The 24,782-nt window shown below is 33.8% G+C and overlaps 1 protein-coding gene across 1 annotated transcript in view; it reads left to right on the top strand.

Moving 5' to 3' along the window:
- The first annotated feature begins 231 nt into the window (after positions 1 to 231).
- RhoGAP100F (Rho GTPase activating protein at 100F) overlaps positions 232 to 24,782 on the top strand; it is a 70,965-nt gene continuing 46,414 nt past the window's right edge. The window contains exon 1 of the mRNA XM_077428166.1: positions 232 to 927. Within this exon, the coding sequence (XP_077284292.1) occupies positions 841 to 927 (87 nt within the window). The 5' untranslated portion in view covers positions 232 to 840. The remainder of the gene's footprint in view (positions 928 to 24,782) is intronic.

Raw genomic sequence — 24,782 nt, 5'->3', positions numbered from 1 at the left:
GTTGATTCTTTAAAGACTTAATTGAAATATATGTATATAAATTTATAAAATTATATGAATTGTAAATAGATTTTTCCGCTTTTTTTTTGTTACTATGCTTTAGAAACCAACATTAAAATGAAATGATATTATATATAAACGGCAATAAGGAAAATGGCGCGTAAAATAGATAACGATGACTGGATCAGTAAGTATTGGAATATATTTAAGATGTGTGATATTATATTTCAGGACATCTTTGAAAGCAACCAATGGCGATGTGACGTAATGTAAGCAAAGGTCGGAAAAGTTTCGGAAAACACTAGGTCAGAGTGGAAATGGACCAGCATTGGGTGCGAAGGCATGCTAGGAGGTAGGACAAGGTGTACGTGTAGGTGGTAGGAGAGAAGGGCGCACACTGTCGCACGTGTCTTTTTATCGATGCGACGGCGCGGAGGAGGGGAGGAGAGGAAGGGGGTGTACGTCGGGGCGCGGCCTGTCGGGGACGTTCGGGAAAAGTCGTGCGGACTCGGGTGCGGGAAAAGCGGGCGAAAACCGCCATTAAATGCAGTCGGCGGGTCGGCGTCGTCGCGGTGACGGTGACGGTTACGGTGAGGTCCCGTAGTGCAGTGCGGTGCGGTGTCGGAGGCCCGCGGCCGGGATGCTGAGGGCGGCGGCGGCGGAGAGGCGGCGGGCGCCCCCCAGCTTCGCTCTAGGCCAGAGCGGGTGATGGTGGCGCGCGGCGTCTCGCGTTGCGGCGGCGCCCCTCGCCGCCCCCCGGCCCTCCGGAGCCCCCTCTAGCCCCTCCAGCCGAGAATCCACCACCAACCCACCACCCACCCCACTTCGTCCCCCGCCCCGATGCAGTGGAGGAAGCTGGCGCGCTTCAAGACAACCCCCGCTGGATCGTCGCGCGCGCGCAACATGCTCTGCTGCGGACGCAGGAAGGTATGTAACCATCACAATACATACATACATACATACATACATACATAGAGGAAATGCTTCACTCTTTAACCACTTTCCCTAACATGTTGAAACGTGGAACTACGTACGCCTTGGCTCAGCATTTCATAAGGAAATTCACAAATCACAAATACCATTTTACAAAAAACTATGTGCCTATACCTGCCTATATGTACATATATGTAGATATATATACCGTTGACCATTTAATTTGCTGCCTTTAAACCTAAATCTACGTATGCTCTACTGTTATATTTTAAAAAAATATATGCATTTTGATTGGTTTGTTTTTATGTAAAACTATGACTAGTCCTAGTTTAGAATTTCGTAACGAAATTCTTAAATATTTTACAATAAATTATTTACCTATCGTTGACCATTTCATATCAGTATAATATTTTTTTGATTTTTAAATTTTATTTTATTTTTACAAATATACCAGGAAGGCTTAACAGGTAAACCCCAAATGCGCCTTCCTGGTTCACATAATTATTACATAGATACATGTAAATCTAAATAATATCTGACATCTATGGTCAGTATACATATATTACAAACATCGTATTAAAACGATGAATAACTTTCATGTAACAATACGAATTTTATATTCGATAAACAACCACAGAGACAACTATGGTGAGCAATATGGCGAAACCTAAGATATAACAATAACTAAAGGTTCGCAACAGAAAATTGGGAAGGAAACGCCAATTTTACAGGAATCGTTTCAATGAATATCAGAAAAATTGGCAAATTCTGATTAGAAACGATCGACCGAGACAAATCAAGGTCTGGCCAACAGCGAGACTTAGCGGGGAATCGAACTCGTACCATAAAGTACGAAATTATTTAACATTCACCACTAGACCACGCTGCTGGTTGCTTTTTATTATTACGAAATGATGTTCACAATACATCTTAAATCTATTTCAATAGCTTATGATCTACTGATCATTTTCTATTTTAAAATTTTAATTTAATTTTGTTAGTAATCATAGTAATATATTATTCTAATGTTAATGTACAGCATAATAGGAAAAAGAGCTCAAAAACCTATTTACAATTCTTATAATTGCTCATAATACATCTAATACATAATATTAATTAAAGACTTTCTAGAGTCGATGACCTAAAGTAGATTGTGTTTAGGTAATCTATGTATTTAAAGAAAATTTCAATACCATAATTATCTACTATTATATTTAAAATTACATATATTTTTTTTTGTGTTTTAATGTAAAACTATGACTAGTTCTAGTTTAGAATTTCAAATAGCATAAATACTATTTTCCAATTAATTATGTACCTATATTTAAGCGTTGACCATTTCATTCGATGCCTTTAAATCTAGAGCTACGTATGCCTTAGCTCAGCATAATATTTTAATTTGTAACAAAATTTAAATACTACAATTACTATTATATTTAAAACAAATATATGCATATTGGTTGGTGTGTTTTAATGTAAAACTATGACTAGTCCTAGTTTACAAATTCAAATACCATAAATACTATTTTACAATAAATTATGTACCTATATTTCATCGATGACCATAAATAACGAAATTCAAATATTATAAATTCTATTTTACAAATATTTATGTTTATATTTCATCGATGACCATTTTGTATAGTTTCCTTGTATATATATATATATTTATTTATCGTTTAACTATTTCGTCTGCTGCGTTAAAACATGAAAGATTTCACGAGGAAATGCAAACACCGAATTTGTTTTTTTTACAAAAAAATTTTTAACTCTATCGTTAAACATTTCGCATGCTGCGCTTAAACGTAGAACTACGCACGAGGAATTATGATTTCATATGGAAATGAAAATATCATAAATACTATTAAACAAGAAATTATTAATTTTATCGTTGGTTATTTCCTCTGCTGCGTTTAAATATTGAACTACGTAAACTTTGGCTTATTATTTATAAAAAATATTTCCTGCGAAAACCAAAAAAACCAAAATTGCCGTTTTACAAAAAAAAAACATTTGCGTTAAACATAAAAAAATTGACAATTTATTACACCCGTTTACAAAATTCCATACATTTTATCGTAATATACTGCAGACTGACTATTATTAGTCGCCAGGCTAACTAATTACGATTGCTTTGTAAGTATTATTGCTATGCGAGTGATAATCTTGGATTTATAGCGACACTAAAAGCTATGTATGTATTTCGTGTTTTGATTGCCGCTAACATCTACGTAATTCTATGTCAATGTTGTATCAATACTAATTGTTAGTAAATCAACAGGAAAACAGTGAACAGGACCACCATCAAGGGTAAAAAATGTTCTTAATAATATCGAAGTTCTTATTTCTTATGCGGTACGACTAGTAATTCCTCTACGCCAGTCTTAGCTGCTGTGCAGCCAGTGGAGCCTAAACTTTTTGTTCTAGGAACAATACAACAACATCAATGATAGGTTTTGTTGTGGCTGCCTGACGAAATTTTATTCGATTAGCCTGAAATTAATGCTTCAGCCCATTCTTCCAGATAACTTAATTAATCAGCTGGCTAAAGCTCGTGGCGGTTTCTTAAGTTCCTTTAAAAAAATAAATTTAAATATATTTATTCGACATCAGAATTATTATATATAAATTAAACAACTCGTCACTTGTCAAATTGTGTGGCCTTCTGATATAAACTGGTTTAAACTCTAAGGCGGCCTTCCGACGAATCAATAGTTAATGGGGCTCTTTAAGCCTACTCAATGTCAAGTCCAATTTCAGATGAAATTTAGATTTATAAAAGATATATTTATATAATTTAAAATTATAAGTTTACTACAAATCCAATTGAATACAATAACCTACTTATCGTATTACAAATTTGACATAAATCTTCAATTTATACAAATCTTACGTATACACAAATCTTCTTCGTCGCTTTCCTCGTGCCTGAGGGTCGTAACTTAAGACTCTCTTAGAATAATAATATGGTTGTTTTTCATTGCTTTCCGAATATTATCATACATATATAGCGTGGACGTGTAGAGGGGTTTCCGAGATCGGAGTGAAAAATTAAGTCAGTAGCGGAACAGGTAGTTTATTGTCCTTGATCCGTCGACCAGCCAGCTTGGAATGAAGCACGGAACAAAACCCCCCAATATTTATACACAGCGTGTACTCTCAGCACAGAAAGGTCATTGGTCGATGGATCGTGAGACCTTATTGGCTGTTGTATACAACTATGTAGATCATACATAGAGGCCTTTTTGGCGCGAATGCGTGATCAGGCGATTAGTGACAGTAAACTAGTGGTCCACGAGCACCAATTACCTATACTTTACAATACTATAGTACAATATAGTAAATATCGCATAGTAATCGCTCATATGTAGCTCAATACCGACACTAAATGTTTTAGACGACACTAAATGTTGGGTCTCATACTGCGTATTAAATAATGTTACATGCACTAAATATTGAGTCTCTATAATACAAAATCTCTATAATCGTAGAAATATTAAATGTACGTCTCATACTAAATGTTGGGTCTCTTACTAAACCTTTTCCGAATGCTTTATCGTTTTGAATTCTATGTACAATATGATTCGCTAGTATGAAGCATTTTTGAATATTTTCCATTATATGGAGCTCTAATAATAGAGTTGGGAGAGTTTGTCGTAGATTTCTTGGATATATGTACATACATATAATACTTGAGAGTTTCAATGATTTGGGAATCTTATTTTGCAAGAATTACGATCTTTGAAGATATTTGTTCAAGAGTTTGTACTAAAATGATAGGTTTTATACTGCATGTTATTAAACCATTCCAGGGTGCTTTATTGCTTCGAATTCTATATAATTAATTCGCTAATATGAAACATTCTTGAATATTCATCTATATATTATATGGAGCTCTAGTAATAGAGATGAGAGAGTGCAGAATAGGTTTCTAGTTTACGTTCACTATCTTTGGCTCTATCGTAGTGCCTGTCAGCTAGGAGTTCTAGGTTATAATTCCCCTAAATTACACCTTGGAGTATATTTGAGAAAACCTTTCTACAAATTAATGGTTGGTTTGGTGAGTGATCCTCAAATTCTTAAAGAATTGAGCTTCAATGCTACCACCAACAAGGGTAAATCAAATTCCCCAGTTTGTTCTCTTCTGTTGTGGCACGTACCGATTTGATAGCTTCATCATTTGACGTAAGCGGCATCTAACTCCTCAACCAGATTTCTACACCTTTGGATTTGTTTAATCTATAATATGCTGATCTGGTTGAAGGATCGTTTAATTTAAGATCGTAAAGACGTTCAAATATTGTATTTGTTTTTACATATTGATTTATTTGTTTCAAATTTTATCTTTGTTTCTTGTCTTATTTTGTTTTTTCATCCGTATTTATTGTCATATCAATTTTTGCTTAGCCATAGTGACGAGCTGTCAATCTCCAATAACCAGATTTTTGTTCGCTTGGATTTGCTTAACATTTACCTGTTACAGCAAATGTTAATCTAAAATATGCTAATAAGCAGGTAAATGTGCTTTCATATTACAATTTGTTCATATTTTATTTTTATATTTATATTTTTATTGTTATATTCTTAATGCATACACATATGTATGCATAGGCATAGTGATGTCCTGGAGCATATTCACGGCTAAATTTTCATTAATAAATATATTATATAAATGCAATTTCACTATAGTTATATTATATGGGTCTACGTGACTGAGCCATAATGTTAAATTACAGAAAACACAAATATCGGAAGGCAAAGATCGAAAATCGAAAGATCTTAAGTCGAAAGATCAAAAAAAAGGCGCATGGTAAACGGTACATACTCACTTGATTTGCGCGAGCAGGGTACAACAGGAACAAGAGGAACAGACTTTTCCTTCCGTATTCTGCGCGCGCACATTAATACGGGAGGAAAAGCCTGTTCTTCTTGTTCCTGTTGTATCCTGCTCGCGCAAATTAAAATTTTTTGATCTTTCGACTTAAGATCTTTCGATTTTCGATCTTTGCCTTCCGATATTTGTGTTTTCTGTAATTTAACATTCTGGCTCGTCACGGAGAACGATATTATATATTTGAAAACAAGATGAGTTGGTTGATGAAAAGCCAAACAAATAGGGCAACAACCTCTAAAAATTTCCGCTAATTTGGACTTGGTTATTATAATTACTTTTTAACATTGAACTATAAAAATCGATTGAAATATCCATCTTTGACCAAACCGCGCAAAATAGCAAAATTTCAAAACGATCGAAGACTGTAAGAATTTTAGCTCAATCTTTTGCGATAGCAAACTTATAATAGCCTTGTACAAATTAGATATTATACATAGATAGATATGTACTTTTGAACCGGTTAAATTTCACCTGGCCAACTGGTGATCTACCTTTTTGCTTCGAGCTCGATACATATAAATTTAGTGCCTATTTTTTATTAGCTCTGCTTTCAATCTCCCCGTCTTACAAAAGGCGTTGAAAAATCGGCAGCTGAAAATAAATGGGTGTCGTACATATATCGATGACCCAGCTTTTTTTATAAAGGTTGTGTAAAGCTACTTGATTTGTTTGATCTGTACGTTTATAGGAAAAACACGACGATAAGAATCGCTGCTTTAGAACGATGTGACACGCTAAAAACATGCACATTTATATTATACATATGTACATTTGTATGTATAGCTACATACTTGGTGGGTTTATATCCCTATTTTGAATTATCACAATGTGCTGTTTTGCATACACATACATACATACATACAGCGGTACGGTGTCAGTTGACAAATTAACGGACGAAAGCGAAACAGTAGCCTAAGATAAGATAAATTACCATCTTCCCTTGTTATTACCACTTCTCTCGTTGCTTCTCAGAGCACTGCAATAATTATTTATTATAAAATGTGCGTCGCTCAGAGCGGAACGACGGAGAGTGATTTTATTATATTCCTCAGTGTTTTTAATTAATTGTCGTTTAGAGGTTATGCTAAATGTCAAACGGTAATAAAATGTTTATTGGAATTTTATACGGTCGAACTTTTCCTAAGCGCATTTGAGGAGCTGTAGTATGACGAATTTCGTCAACGGGGAATATTTTTCTATTTCCGGTACGCCGATAATGATTGATCATCCCCTTTTAGGTATTTTCGGTTCAAAGAGACGCATTTCCCGAGTTTTCCATATTCTATGTTGATTCACTGTCCAAATTAATACGAAAAATTTGATTATGTGACATTATGTAAGCAATTTTTTAATGTTTTATGGAAAATTTTCTGAATTTTCCTAACCCTAATATATTTTTATTGCTTTTATTTATCATAAGCATTCTATATTCTTACTACTGTAAGTATCAACTGTACATATATTATAAAAAATGTCATTAAAATATCGCACTACGCGCAAAAGTCGCGCAGTCTGCGTGGAAATTTTTAGTTTTTCCGACCTATTTTACAGATTTATATTAATTTTACGACTTTAAATTATAGCATAGAGTACTGTCATACTTAATTGATTCAAATTTTTATGATTATATTTAGCAATATATTATTTTTTGGTGTCTTGAATTTTCTGATATCGATTTGTGCGTTTGTATGGAGTACAAATGACATAATTTTAATAACGTCGTTACCTTATATACATATATATATATATATATATATATATATATATATATATATATATATATATATATATATATATATATATATATATATATATATAATAGATACGACCGTCACTTTCGTTTGTTTAGATTAGTATATAATGAGTGTCGGCATGGGACTGGAGTAGAAAATGGATCGATGATTACTATATCGAAATGCTTGCGGCGAACGTTTCGTGAAAAATTACACGTTGCTGTTGTGAAAATTTGCATTTTTACGACCGATCGTCTAATTTACTAATAACGACGCGTCGTAACAATTCGTTTCGGATTCGAAGAGAGAGAATGGGGTGGAAAAAATGTGCGATAATCATGCGCATTTTACCATTTATTTGAGTCTTAATTGCGAAGCACCTTGTGAATGTATTTTTGCTATATATTTAACGCTTAATTTTGAAATTTTTCCAATTTACTTTGACGTTTGATAAACAATTGTAGCATTTAGTTTCATTAGGCAATAAAAAACATTTGAATTCTGTATCAGAAATATGAATATTTCATTTCATTCATTTGTTTTTATTATACTGAAAATTTTATGCTTCAATAAAAACAGTTTATTTTTGTTGAATTTATATTTAAAAATTTGAAATTTTTGATCATTATTTTGGAAGAATTTGTTTAAACACGCACATGAAAATTATCGCAGTTGAACATTATCAATACTCCATCTTTCAGTGTTTATTTTTAATATTGTAATTTTAAATAAAGCGTGAGTTTTATGAAATATTTCAATGGGTATATTTTTATGCGAAAATTACAGGAAAGTCTTCCATTCACATAAAAGCCATGCACGTTTAGATAAGCAATCGAATCTACCATGCATTAGTAAATAAACACAAAGATTTGAGAAACGCGTAAGTTATTTCAATCGAGTCGGAAGGAAAAACTCAAAAGAAAAATCTCTAACCTAAACGCACCCGGACGTTCAATTCATAAAATATTAATATATGAGTTTTTTCACCCCGAATTTTTCGCTATTCGCCCTCCTGTACACCCCTCATACATCTACACGTGAAATATGGCAGCGAGTTTTCTCATATATTTTAGAAATATTTGATTTTATAATGGCGTCGTATCGTATTGTGAAACTCTCAAATAAATAACTGAAAAACTCGGCAAGCGTATTTCATACATACATAAAATGTGTGTTTTATCAAATTGGATTCGTAGTGAATTGTATAGGACTTATTTTTATTGATGGTTAAATTATTTTCGTGGCATGCTAAGGGTTAATATATGTCGTCTCGTATCACTCGTTAGTCAATAAAACACAAGTCGAATTGGGTGACGTACGTGAAAATGACATAACTTGGGCTTGTTAATACCAACTTTTTCGTAAAACCAAATAAAAAGTTTCACCGAGAGGGGGAAGGGAGGGTGTTGAAAATAATCAAGCCTAACGACCAAATGGGAAAAGTTTTTTCTAGCCTAGAACGTGTTAGTCTTTGTATTAATGATACGATATCGGAAAAGTTTCATTACGTTTTAAAATCGTTATTTTTTGTATTAATTTTATACGATGAAGATATTTTTTCTTCATATCAAATGTATAATACATACACACATACATATGGCTTCAACTTGGAAATATTATATTCATTCGAATAATTAATTGTTTATGTTCGTTGTTTGTTGTTGTTTTAATTAAATAGAAATTTGTAATGAAATGAAACCTGATTTAGACAAGCTCGACAACGACTGCGAAAGTTTTAATTAAATTTTCTCAAATCAACTTTAATTGTTTATTTCCTTGCAAGTTTAATTGTCCGTTGTGGGGCAGATAACTCAATAATCAAATAAATATTAATTATTACGAAATATTTTTACTTTTAATTTCAAATGATTACTTAATTTGAATATCATATAACTGGCCAGAAGATTTAATTTATTTAACATATGTATACATATACATACATACATATATACATCTACATACATACTAAATACATACGTAAAATTGTATTACATATTTAGTAAATTGTTTAAATAATTGTTTTATTTTAACCCAACTCTAATGTAATTCACATTTTAATAAATCTTTTATATGTACATATGCACATATATCACAGCGTAGTGCACTGGTAGAGCTATTTATTGCTTGCTAGTAAATATGTACATATATAGGTCGTGGGTTTGTCAAGTCCTTGCCAAATACGCTGCTGGCGACTTATTTTGGTTATTTATTCTTTGGTTAAGCACAGATCGACCTTCTCTTGTTAGAATTTTCTGATTTTTTTAGCCTAATTGTTGTGACGGATCCAATAAATCGGTATCCCCCTCTCAGTTCTTTGAAAATTCAAGTTATTAGCATCTCAAATTTGTTGAATCTTATCAAATGCTATCTATTTATGTAGTACATAATACATAACGTATACATAACGTAACGAGAAATACATAACGCATTTCTCGCAAATTTTGTGAGTAAAAAAAATTTCTGATTGTCCATGGATGTCCTGTTATGTTTGAAAAATTGTTAGTAAAAATAATCTAACCGTACGTGTCGCCATGGAGTAATTCCTGGCATGGAACATATGATGTATATATTTATTTATTTATTTTTACATACATATATACAAATATACCAGGAAGGCTTAACGTGTAATCCCCAAATGCGCCTTCCTGGTCCACATAATTATTACATAGATACATGTAAATCTAAAAAATATCTGACATCTATCGTCAGATATTACAAATATCGTATTAATACGATAAATAACGATGAATAACTTTCATGTAACAATACGAATTTTATATTCGATAAACAACCACAGAGACATCTATGGTGAGCAATATGGTGAAACCTAAGATATAACAATAACTAAAGGTTCGCAACAGAAAATTGGGAAGGAAACGCCAATTTTACAGGAATCGTTTCAATGAAAATCAGAAAAATTGGCAAATTCTGATAAGAAACGATCGACCTTGACAAATCAAGGTCTGGCCAATAACGAGACTAAGCGGGAATCGAACTCGTAACATCAAGTACGAGATAATTCAACATTTACCACTATACCACGCTACTGGTTATGTACATATGTATTTTAAGTGCTGGAAAGGAAGGCTACAAGGAGGATGGGTGGATGAAATTAGAAAAATGTGGTGAAATGGTTGAAAATGCGCAAAACAGAGACGAATAGAAGCATTTTGGATAGGCCTTTATCCAGCAGTGAATGGTGAATGGCTGTAATAATGATGATGATCAGGTAAAATTATTTCCTATTTTGTTTTATTCAAAATTATCCTTTAATTTTTTATCTATACAGGAATATTTTATAAATGGCTTACTTTTAAAAAAATTACTTTATAAACTTATCTCAATATTGTAAAAAAAATAAATATATATATGTACATATACATATATGAGTTGGTTATGTCTATAAAGTATATTATATTATATAAATCATTAACCAATTAAGCAAATATTCGTGCGATTGAAATATGTATGTACATATGTAGGATTAGTTTAAAAATCTGCTTAGAAAATCTCTTATAAGGAACATACATATTTGTAAACCTTATAAAAATGATTTCGATGAGACAATAATACCTATATATAGCGTAATGTATATGTTATATCCTAATTACGTATTTCACAAACATCAAAACGTCAAAAAGGAGAGTCGCGAGTTGTTGACAGTAAATCACTCTAGTATTAATAAGCAACATGCATAGTATCCTATGCAAAATTTATCTTTCATAACAGTTAGTTTTCAATTGAGGAATACATTAAATATATAAATATGAACCCAATCAGAACCGACGTCATTCGTTTCTACCGACATCAACGGTAAGCGATTTATTTTGATATTGAAATTATGTATTTAAAAATGATTAAATATATCATTTTATTTGTGAAAATATTCTCTCTCTAATGGTACGCTTCACTTTATTCATGCAAAAATGAAACATGCAATATACGAATAGTAACCCCATCTCAACCAGCAGCATAGATCAATAATTAGCATGTAATGCTTTCAATTGTGTGATCACGGGTTCTATCCCTGGTATGTGCTGCTAGACAAACCTTTGATATGCGACTCCAAGGTCAATCGTTTCCTATCAGAGTTTGTCAATTTATCTAATTTCATTGAAACAATTCCAACAAATTGGCATCCCTATCGTGGCTCTCTCGCGAAAATTCGAGTTATTCAGCATCTCGATTTTCGCTGATTCGTATAAATGCTGCAAAATTTGTCCATAGATGTCACTGCGAATGTTAATCGTTGTTTGTATTTACTTTGTATGTATGTATGTACATAATACTTACAATACTTGACCATAGATGCCGTGCTTAATGTAAATTAATAATTATGTACACATATATATATAAGTAATTTTTAATCTCTATAGCACTTTGGAGCAATCTGTTAAGACGAATGTGCATGATTGATTTAATAAAATAAAATATATAAATAATTCGTTATAATAATCTAGGACGGGATTTGGCGATAATCTATATTGCATTATACCCGATACGTGAAAAATCGGCTTGAAGAAAACCGAGATTATGCGCAGGAAAATGGCTTTGCCTTCCTGTCGAATTTTCCACTTTAACATTCGGTTTTTATTGTTTTCCGCCACTCGACAGAATTGCCACGTTTTTTACGAACGCCAAATAAAATAAAATCACGTGACGCTTTAGCGATTATTTTTATGCGAAAAAATACGACAAACATACATATATATTCAAACGATCGCCTTGAGCCATTTTCTCCCGCATGTAAATAGATAAAAGTCGGGGTCGAAAAGATGCAAGAGTACAATTGAATGGAGATCAATGAAAGCCACCGGAAATAACTATAGGTACAACCGCAAAATTCCGCTCTCTAATAATATCCGCAAAAATAATTGGGTCAAGCTTTGCAGTTGTGAACTATTTCAATTTGATTTGAATGAAATTACTAGCGGTTGTTCATTTTTCAAAACTCTATTTTTACAAGTTGTACTAATTGCACTTGGTAATGAATCTACATATACATATACATACATATGTATAATAATAATAGAGAGTGTTCTGTGGGTATTCACATACATATATTGCATACATATAATGTAATGGTTTATACCTGTGTGTTTCGTGTTATTGCTTTTATGGAATGTTTAATATGTACGATAATACTACGTTTCTCAAATTGTGTTCCGTTTACTACGAAGGCGGTTTGATTATATTGATCTTGCGGTTACGTTCGATTTCGGTCTAAGAAGTCCAACGTCTTGATTAATTTAAATTGCTGAACGTTTCTCAAACTATTCAGATGGTTGACATTATGTAAATTCCATGAATCGTCGATGGCATAAATACATATTGATTTTGAATATTGCATCCACATTTTGATGCAATTCATTGAGTACATGTTTTGCATGAGACTTTGATGTGAAATAACTTTTGCAATAAATGTACATATTTATATTCGAATTAGAAAACATAATAAAATGTTGTCATCATTTCGTACTTCTTTTATGATATTTATCGCCATTTTATGTTCTCTCGAAATTTCCAAAAGCTCTTCTTTATATGAAGTCACAAATAAACCCTTGAGATTTTATGTGTCTTGGTAATGGTTGTATAAATAGCTTATTTAAAATATTGATAAATATATAAGGCTGTTTATATACATATTATAAACCAGCAGCAACACTAGCTCGGTGGTTGCGTTAATGCTAAACAACGGGAGGTTCCCGGGTTCAAGCCCTGAGTTGACCTCGATTGAAGAGAATTTATTCGAAGTATTTTTACAGTTCTGCTGGTCAGACTTTGATATTTGTGACTTTAAGTCGATCGTTTTGTATCAAAATTTGCCAATATATCTGATTTCATTGTTGAAATGGTTCTTCATCATATTGGGGAAACCATCCTATCTAGTATTTGTCACCACTATTTGAATCTGATTTCAAATATATAATTTATATTTCATTGTGGAATCGGTTCCAAACTAAAATTGGCCACCAACCCTAAAAAAATTATTTTGTAATATGTGATATACCATTTTCCAGAATGTTGAGAGTCTTTTTTATTATTTTTCTTTAGATACTATTCACACAAACAAACAATTCAGATCAATCCTAATATTAGTGTAGACTTCAAATTGTGCTCAAGAAAATTACTTTCTGTATTAGAAAGTAGAACGAAAGCCTCCCGATTGCCCGTTATTATCGGACGGAAAAGCATAGAGAGAATATAATAAAATGTAATATACTAGTTTTATTACGTTTAACATTCGCTGTTTGTCCTTGCCTTTTTTCGGAAAAAAAATAATGTTAAAATATAAAAAGTGTGTTTTGTGTTTGTGTCTATCCTTTATATTATAAATATACATATATTTCCACGCGCCTAGACTAAACTCTCCCCAATTCCAAGGATTTTCTCAGAAATCAGAGTAGGGTTTTTCTCTCGTGAAACTTTCATGTCATTTTTTATAATACAATAGTATATGTATGTATATTCTAAAATTAATTCGGTTTTTTTTTGTAGAAAAATCTCGGACTACTTTATTCAAGCTTTTAGAAGTGATTCGATGAGGCAATTTATTAGTTGATTGAATATAACAGGTTGAAAACATCTCAAATGTCTTCCTTGATGTTTTCTTCATTATTGATAAAGCGAAATTGCACTTAAGATAACTATATTTACCGTCTCTGGTAATGAAGCGTCTAGGGTAGGAACACCGGTCGGTTCTAAAGAGAAAATAACGGAAACAGGAGATGATTAATTAGTAGGTAAGAACATTTTTTATGAAATTCGACCATCTCAATTTTATTATTAAGCACACTTAGAATTAATTAATAAAATCGAATAGGTATTAAAAAAACATTTTTACAATTAAGTACCTGTGCAATTATAAAAATTGTACAGAAAATTTGGTGGAAAACTTTTGCGCATATTTCTGTCCTAATATTAGTGATTTAAAAAAAATATATACTATTTTTTTCAGATAATTTCATTCTATATATAATATGTTCGAGCATCCTGATCTAAGAAACGATACTTGAACTTTGAGGTGATTGTTTTCCTTTTACATAATTTACTTGTTTTTAATTATACTGCCCATTATTTATCACAATCAAATGTTTGTATGTATGATTTGGGTGGTAGAATCAAGAAAAAACCTGTAGGTATACATATTTTAAGCCATCTTTATTTCTTCTTGGAAAATTCTCGAGCATTTAGCGCCATGAATTGATAATTAATTTAATTTATAAATTAATTTTTCTATTCCTATTTTATATTGTTTATATGTAGGTAGGTAGATAGTTTTTACTTATAATACACCCGATGAAATTTTCATCGGATCTATCGCTAGTATTGTATAAAAGGCTTGAAGTAGGAGTGTTTTTCGTATTGTGTAAATATGTAAAACAATCTTGTTGAAAAAACAAATTCATTAATTAATTTTTTCAACAAGAACGAGTAGTATTGAAATATTTGATGAAACCGTTTTCCATCAAATACGCAATATGTACCGGTCTCCGTGACGAGCCGGAATGTGAAATGGTAAACGGTACATACTCACTTAATTTGCGCGAGCAGGATACAACAGGAACAAGAGGAACAGGCTTTTCCTCCCATATTCTGCGCGCGCACATTAATACGGGAGGAAAAGCCTGTTCCTCTTGTTCCTGTTGTATCCTGCTCGCGCAAATTAAGTGAGTATGTACCGTTTACCATGCACCCTTTTTTTTTGATCTTTCGACTTAAGATCTTTTGATTATCAATCTTTGCCTTCCGATATTTGCGTTTTCGGTAATTTCACATTCCGGCCCGTCACGGAGACCGATACATACATATGTACTTTATCGGCAGTCGCATACATAGGTGACAAAACGTTAACTAACATCGGTTTCCTCCCTTACACGAGATCTCGCTCGCATGCGTTAGATCAAAGTGGTGCGTGCGGTACAAAAAAGGCCGTGACGACCAGGTTGCGATGCTCTGATATATGGTACATAAATTATAATACCTGTGCATACATTTTGAAATCGTATTTATTTATTTATTTATTTATTTATTTAAAGTTTGGACCGTTGTAGCATTACAGGAATTCCTAATGCGCCACAATGGTCAAAAATATAACAGAAAAGACAAGAAACAAAATAATAAATTAGACATAACAAAAACAAAACATATATATACACAAACAACTAAAAATAATAATTATTATTATTATATATCGTTTATCGTCTTGAATGTTTACAAGGTTTTTGTATTTCGTAATATTCTTTCTCGATTATGATTTTCAAGTTATGAATTCCATAAGTCCTCACCAGATAGAGTTTCAAAATTTGTCATCCGGACTGACCGAAACCAATCACGACAAGCAAATAATACACCACCACCACGTCGATCTACTCTATCGCGACGATGCAGCCTCCAGGAAGAATCAAAAAGTTCAGCATCAAAAAATGATGAAGTCAACCATGTTTCCGTTAGTGCTACCATATCATCACAAATATGTAGTAGAAACGGCTGAATTAACGCAGCCAGCTTTGTCCTGAGACCTCGTGCATTTTGGTAATAAATTACCAATTTTCGGTCTCCCAGTTTGGCGCGTGACTTTCTTTGAGACAAGAAATGGCAGTTTTGATTGAAATAGTGGTAGCATATTGGGTAGGGTGGTTTTGCCTATATGATGAGGAAATGTTTCAACAATGAAACCAGATAGAAAACGATCGATTTTCGATCTTTGCCTTCCGATATTTGCGTTTTCGGTAATTTCACATTCCGGCTCGTGAGGTAGACCCAATGTGTACATATCTACTTATGTAGTTTCGAATTCAGAAAAATCCGAACGAGATGAAATTCCGATTGAGTATTTTTTCGGGAAATTGTTTGGCGTGTGTTCAAGCATTGAATCGTCCACTTTTCCCGACCGTCAACGCAGAAGGGGTGGCTAAAAGACGACGATGAAAATAGAATCGAATTAGAGGGTGATGATGCGTTAGTCGGTCGCGACAGACCGGGAATGCGTTAAAATCCAATCGGAATCGGGGGAAGGCTGCAGCGCAAGTTGAAGGATCGGTTGCAGCGCGAGAGAGCATCGTGTGGGAAAAGCGGAAACGACCGAAGGCAGCCGAAGTGGCCTCGGCTCGGAGCGGGGCCGCGAAGGGGGCGAGACGCGGGGCGGCAGAAGGGCGGCTCAATCGATAGAGGTGGCGGGGAAGGGGGTAGTGGGAAATGGAGGGAGGGTGAGGGTGAGCGGTAGGGGGAGGGGGAGGGACAGCAGGGGCAGAGTGGGGGGAGGGTGAGTCGCGCTCCGCCACAGTCTCGGCCAGTCCGCGTCGCGCCATTTTCCCCGCGCGGCCTCCCCGCGCCCCCCACGTTCATGTGCGACAGTGAGGGGAGCGGCTGCTTTTTTTCGAGGAAGGTCAGTCCATCATCACCGAAAAGCCAAAAACATCATCACACTCCTTATCCTCCCACTCGCTCCTTCTCCTCCCCCCGACTTTTTCTCGATCGTACCCCGCCCGGCTCATCTCGCTGTCACCCCCCCCCCCCAACCATCCTCCCTATGTCCTCTCCCGTTCGAATTTTTGCAAAGAGCCGCGTGCTTTTGGCCGTAATGACGGGATTAACGGCGTTTGAATTATTTCCACGAGTATGATTCACGGGGAATCCCCTCGCTTTTTATTTGAGGTTAAGTTCGGCGTTTCAAATCTTCGGTGACGTTTCACTCCCCCTCCTCCGTTTCACTCCTCATCCTCAGATCACTTTTTGACAACTTATGGCCAATATATTTAGATACAAAATTAAAACAAAAGAACACTAAATTTATTAACTGTTCAAATTTGTATTTTATTTTTTTTTATATTTTCAGCCAACATTTTTTTAAATTCATATTTTTCCTTCGTACAGAAACCTTAATATTTCCATTTGATTAAAACAAATAATTTAAACCAAAAATAAAAAAAAGTTTTATTTCATCGCAAAATTTAATTTATTTTGTTTTTGAATTAGAAATTTGAGCAAAATATTTAATTAAGAATGTCCATATTATATCTAGTCATTTCTAACTACATATTTCATGTTGACCTCGTGAATGTCAAAAGCGAGACTCAGTACGTAATTATTAAAAAAAGACTACAGTAATTGGTGTTAAACGTAATATATAATATTTGTCGTTTCAATCATCGATTTTATTTAAAAAAAAAAGACAATGAAAATTTTGTGTATCTATAATGGTGCTCATATTCAATACTAATCGATAACGCTAAATGATTTCAATGAAAGCTATGACATATAAAACATTTTGAACCATGCCAATCACTATGATACTATTTTATATGTGTATAGGGATAAACATTATGTATTATGTATTTTCAATATGTAAATTATTTTCAAACTATTTCAGTATTGACACTTTTTTCATCAATATACATATTGTACAATTTGAAAACATAATCCACTTTTCAATAAGGGCTGACGAAAGGAAGAGCAAAGGAAACAAGCCCAAATCTGGAGAAAATCATGACATAAATTGGGTCCATCGGCTATCCCGCCTTTCCCAACTATTCTTCTTAAATAATATGAAATATTAAAAAAAGATATCGTTATTTATTTGCTTCGTGTTACTCGTTTTTAAAACAAACAATATTTTTCAATAGATGCGTTTATATGTATGCACATACTTCTGGATAAAATCTTTTAATTGCTTTTATTTCTATTCATAATATGCATACATACATTGTATGTATACTTACTGAAGTATAATTTTTATATAATTAAAATGGTTCGGTGATTATTCCGCAAAAAGCGATCTAGCGCACTTAAAACTAAAATTTCGATCACGGAACATCTGGCACCCAAAAACTCCATCAATCGAAGCCTATGCGAAATATTGTACTAACAAGAACTCGAGTGCCAGATATTCCGTATTCGCGATCTTTGTTGTGTGCGCGATCACAATTTGCGCAATAATCCGTTTACCAATTAAAATAACGCACTTTGATCGCTTTTTTTATCTTATTTTGTCTGCGGCGCAATTTATAGATAGTGCTTTTTTGATAATATCTAAAATACCATAGTTGTCGCCCAGGGGCAGTCCGCAATGTAAAATTTAAAAAAATATATCGATTATAAAGAATATTTTATTTGCGAAATTCCAAAATAAACCCCCCCTCTAAAAAAGGGGGCTCTTATTTGCTATCGACAGCCCTGAATACATACATACATATATACAAATATACCAGGAAGGCTTTAACAGGTAAACCCCAAATGCGCCTTCCTGGTCCACATAATTATTACATAGATACATGTAAATCTAAAGAATATCTGACATACATGGTCAGATATTACAAACATCGTATTAATACGATAAATAACGATGAATAACTTTCATGTAACAATACGAATTTTACATTCGATAAACAGCCACAGAGACATCTATGGTGAGTAATATGGCGAAACCTAAGATATAACAATAACTAGAGGTTCGCAACAGAACATGGGGAAGGAAACGTCAATTTTACAGGAATCGTTTCAATGAAAATCAGAAAAATTGGCAAATTCTGATAAGAAACGATCTATCTCGACAAACCAAGGTCTGGCCAACAGCGAGACTTAGTACAGCGGGAATCGAACTCGTAACATCAAGTACGAAATAATTCAACATTCACCACTAGACCACGCTGCTGGTTACAACAAGCAAAACATACATACATAGATAATGTATCCACAAAGAAAAAAAAACAAATGCCAAAACTTTAAACAAATACCAAAACCACCTGTAACACCTATACACGATCCAAATAAAAACTATTTGCGAACGATCGAAAGGTTTCTTTACAATGTCTACCTGATTTTCGAGTATCGATCACGCAGTTATCCGTTTGTTTTACGAGCGGCGATCGTTACACACACACCAAATTGTGTGATAGCGGCCATTATATTAATGCCGACGAGGGGCGGCAGCAGTGATTGTATGAACGTATGCATATATATGTACATATCATACATTTACGAGTATTAATGTGCATGTATGTGACAGGTTTGAAGTTTGATTTGTGGGGCGCATGCGTCACGTAATGGTGTCCGGCGTATGCTCGTACTACAGACGAACGACGCTTGTTCATTCACGGCTACGAGGCCTACTACGCGGCCAACGCTCGTAGACCTGGCCGTAAAACGACCGTGCTACGACTCACCACACCGGAAGTCGCCGTGCGCCCGCCCATCCCTCCCACTTTGTGCATTTCTCGCTCTACATATATCGCGTTTTCTTATTCGCCTCTTCCAATCGACAAGTACAGACGATAATTTAATATATATTTAATTTCGAAAGAGACTTTGTATGTAACATTGGTTGGTTGGTTGGTTAGTTGGGAACAACACTTTCGATTTTTTTTTTCGATTCATAGGCGCCGATTCGATTTTTTTTTTCGATTCAAAGGATTCGAGGTTTTCCCGATTTCTCTTCGGATTCTGGTATACGTATAATTTCAAATTTGTTTGTTTGTTCGTGACAGTCAATTTAATAAATAAAAAAATGAGTATGTATTCAAATAAATTTAATAAAATGTTTACAATTAGATTAGATTAGTCATGTTTAAGCGTTTTATATTACAAATGCCGAGCGAAGCCGGGTAAAACCACTAGTTATTGATAAAATACATCTTGAATAATATATTTTATTTTATTTTATTTTATTGTCACAAATCAATACACACTCGCCATTACAGATTTGCTCCAATGCGACGGGTGTACGTTAATGAAATACATAAACAATCAGAAATCAGAAATACAGTAATACATACATATACAATCAGAATATATAGAATATAACAATTAATCAGAAATAATAATCATAGTGACATCTATGGATTATTTTTAGATTTTTTTTTGTATACAATTTTTATACATACAATAAATACGAAATTATAGAGATGTCGATAGAGATATCTATAGATTTCAGATTACTGTGTATAATTAATACAAATTTTACACAGGCAGATTTTTGTGACAACAGGATTAGATTTAATACCAATTTTCAGGAACCGTTTCAGCAATTATCAGATAAAATTGGCAAACTCTGATAGAGAAACGATCGATTTGGAGTCACAAAACCCCCAAATCTAACCAGCAGTGGCGAGGACTCGAACCTATGACCTCAGTGATGCTAAATATATACGCTATCACTAAGCCAAACTGCTGGCTATATATGTCATATATATCAGCCAGCAGCATAGCTCGGACGTTAAGCTTCTGCTTACCGTCAAGAAGGTGCCGGGTTCTATCCCTGAATGAAAATGAATTTTTCAGAGTATGCTGTTGGTCAGACCTGGATTTGTGACTCCAGGTTGATCATTTCTTATCAGAGTTTGCCAATTTTCTCTGATTTCATTGTTGAAACGGTTCCCGGAAAAAAGATTGGCTAAAAATCCTTCCTACCTACTATGTCACCACTATTTGAAAAATTTGATTGATGTACAATAAAAAATTATGTACAATTCATAGATGTCTCGTTAATTTGCGAGTTTTTTCAGTGTCTCGCAATTCAACGACTTATAATAAAAATGCTGCATTTGTATTTGTAATTGGCCAGGAAGGCGCATTAGGATTTACCTGTAAGGCCTTCCTGGTATATATGTAAAAAATAAAAAAATAATAATATGTACATATGTCTTACACGAGTGTTGTACCTGATGAAATATTATCGCATGGGTGTTGGCATATTAAGTTTTTCAATAATAAAAAAAATTGAGAGAAATGTGTCGTCGGTCATGTGGTCCATCAAATGCCGTTTTTTCAAATGCCTTTTAAATATATTTAATTTAATATTTATATTTAACTAGCTGAACCCGGCATGCGTTGCAATGCCACAATAACGCATGCAATTCCCGTTCCCGTTCCTGTTCCTTTTCTCATTTTCATTTGTCGGAAAAATGCAGGCAACGAATACATTTGAAATTATTCAATTCTTTGTTTATTTTACCTTAACAACGCAAGTCGCGATGTGAAAACATTTGAAATTATTGCGTTGAAATGCCACTTTGTTTCCGTTCCCGTTTTTTTTCACAATAATCGTCCCGGACATGTATAAAACAAATCCTGAAAGTTCCATCGTAATCGGTTCAGTGGTTTAGGAGCCTATTCGAGACACACAGACAAACAGATAGACATTCATTTTTATATACATATATGTATATATAGATAAATCGTTGTATTTCGAGAAGCCGAAGAACACAAAATGAACACACGATAAATATTTTAACCGCAGCTGTGTGAAAGAAGTTCCTTTCATATCATTTGAAAGAGATCGGCGAAACGAAGATTTTTTGGTAGGTTGGATCGTTTTTGATGTTTCGTAAATGCAGTCATGCCACCACCGCATATTCGTACGTATGTATGTGCTTACTTACGGTATGCATCTCGTATGCAGCATTGCAGTGAGTGGTGCAGCTTTGCCCGTTCGGTAATGAGCACCAGTGAGTGCACAATTAAAGCGACGGCACTCCAACTTGAGAGGGGAAAGAACCCTTGAGAATAAAGTTTGGAAATCGCTGGTTATAACGGCCTACCACTGTTACATATGACACATATATGTATCAAGCCATGCATAGTATGTATCGACCTGTATGTTGTACCTATAGTTTATGGTAGTCATTTTGACTTTTATGTTTGTCTGTTTGATTTTTCGCACTCAAAGTCACATGTTGGTCACGGCAATGTCGCATGTTCGTTTTCGAGATTGCTCACATTTCTGAGCTTTTATTATTCTTCGAGAAAGGAGCTTTATATTTCACAGTGTGCATACGAGTTTCAGGTGTATGCATGGATGTATGGGGTGTACGTATACGGTTTCAGGTGTATATATGTACATATGTATGGAGTGTATATTCCACCATAACTTAATCATACGGCCGATTTCCCCATTTTGATTGCCTTTCATGCTATTATACGGATGTGTATGTATGTATGTGAATGTATACCAGGAATTATCCACGTGTTGCAACGTTGTCTGGGAATGGGTACAATAGCGATTATTGAATTATATATGTAGTGTCGGTTTGTTGGTGACTCGGTATGCTTTGTACAATTGAATTGGATAGTTGCCTTATCAAATCGTTTGGTTTGTTGATTTTTTTTTTTTTATGAAGTAGTAATAGTTGAAGTTTTTTGTGACAAAATAAAATATAACTGGTTGTTAGAGCATAATTGAGCAATCGTTGATGAAATAAAATTGATTATTCGACAGTCCTCTGAAAACATGCTATTATTATACGAAATAGTAGTACTATATTTTATTTCAGTAGTATTTACAGTAGGCAAATTCTAAAATTCTGTTCAAATATATTGAAAAGGTTTGTTATGAACTACTAACATATGCGAATCTTAAAATATGCCATTCCTATTAGTCAGAACATCTTAGCTGAACAATAGGAATCGTGCATTTTTTTTTATTATATTTTATACCAGGAAGGACTTATGTGTAAATCCCAATGCGCCTTCCTGGCCAATTACAAACAATACAGCATTTTTATTATAAAAGTCGCTGAATTACGAGACACTGAAAGCTCGCAAATTAATGAGACATCTATGCATTGTACATTAATCGTACTAAAATGGTGGTGACATAGTAGGTAGGAAAGTTTTTGGCCAATTTTTAATCAGGAACCGTTTCAACTATGAAATCAGAGAAAATTGGCAAACTATGATAGGAAACGATCGACCTGGAGTCACAAATATCCAGATCTAACCAGCAGCACTACAGTAAAATCAGTAAAATCCTTTTCAATATAGGTCAGCTCATGGGATCGAACCCGGCGCCTCTCGTGTTAGGCAGAAGCTTAACGACAGAGCAATGCTGCTGGCTATCTATTTATCTATTTATCTATCTACTACATATGTATATAAATAAAGTAGTCTTTTCGCCAGAGCTCTGTTTTTTTATATTTTTCAGACAATTTAAATTGTCATTTTTTTTCAATAAATGGTCAGTAAATTTGACGAAAACTGTACTACTAATATGTAGATAAAAATTAACGGTCATTCAACCACTTACTGCTTAAAGTATTTTTTGACAAACAAACAATAGTTAAGCAGTCAATGACTGAATATAATATTATAATTTGCTGACCAAATCAAACTAAGTTTGTAACCAAATAAATGCAGGCTTTTTCAGGGGTTTGGTACTTCTGCAATTTTTTCATTGCATGTCAACCAGGGCTGTGTATTCAGAGTCGTTAAAAAGCGAGAAACTTCGACTGCAATATCGCATTTAAATTGAATTTTTACTATGTTACATACATATGTATATATGAATATTGAATTACTAACAAACGTAAGACTCGGGTTGGCAGCAAAGCTATTCGTTAATACCAATTTTGTTCAGATCTGAGATGCAGTGTTTGCATCTGATTTCATTGAAACGGTTCCAACAAATTGGCATCCCTATACTGTCTCTCAAAAATTCGAGTTATTCAGACTCTCGATTTTCGCTGATTTGTATAAATGTTGCAAATTATTCCATAGATGTTAATCGTTGTTTGTATTTGCTTGTGTAATACTTACAATACTTCAATACAATTTTTGACCATATATGTATGTCGTGTTCAATGTAAATACATTATTTATAATGACATATGTATATGTCACATATGTACATATGTATGCATATGTCAGTGAAATAACAACCAGTTACATTTTCACTGGGACCAGACATTTCTCAATGTCTTAGATTTACATTTCTCAATGTCTTAGATTTACATTTCTCAATGTCTTAGAATTAGAAATTCACTCACATTGAGAAGTGAATTTGTAATTCTATTGTTATATCCGTACTCACTGCTTAAGTCAATGAAATTATAATCTCACTAGTGTAATTATAATTTCACTGACAATAACAGTTTTACCGTAACATACATAGAATAAATAATTCTTAATCTATATAAACGAGTGTGCATGATTGATGGAATAAAATAATATACATAAATAAGAAGCATATTTCCATAAAATCAATTGAAACTGATACCATCGATCGAAATTATCATTTCGCGACAGTTATAATTTAAAATAAAATATATGTACTAATAGGCAGGCAAAACAAATTACACAGCCATTATTGTTTTATTTGCTCATTCGTTTCGAAACGTCAAAAATCATTTAATAATTCAATTCAGAACCGTATCGCGCGACACGTCCGATAGCGTGTTAAAATTCACCCGCACCAGCTGAAATTTCAGTAGCGCGAAATTAATGCAAAT

The sequence above is a fragment of the Arctopsyche grandis genome, chromosome 1, assembly GCF_051622035.1.
Source record: "Arctopsyche grandis isolate Sample6627 chromosome 1, ASM5162203v2, whole genome shotgun sequence".
Classification (NCBI taxonomy): Eukaryota; Metazoa; Arthropoda; class Insecta; order Trichoptera; family Hydropsychidae; genus Arctopsyche; species Arctopsyche grandis.
This window is presented reverse-complemented; position numbering and strand designations above follow the sequence as displayed.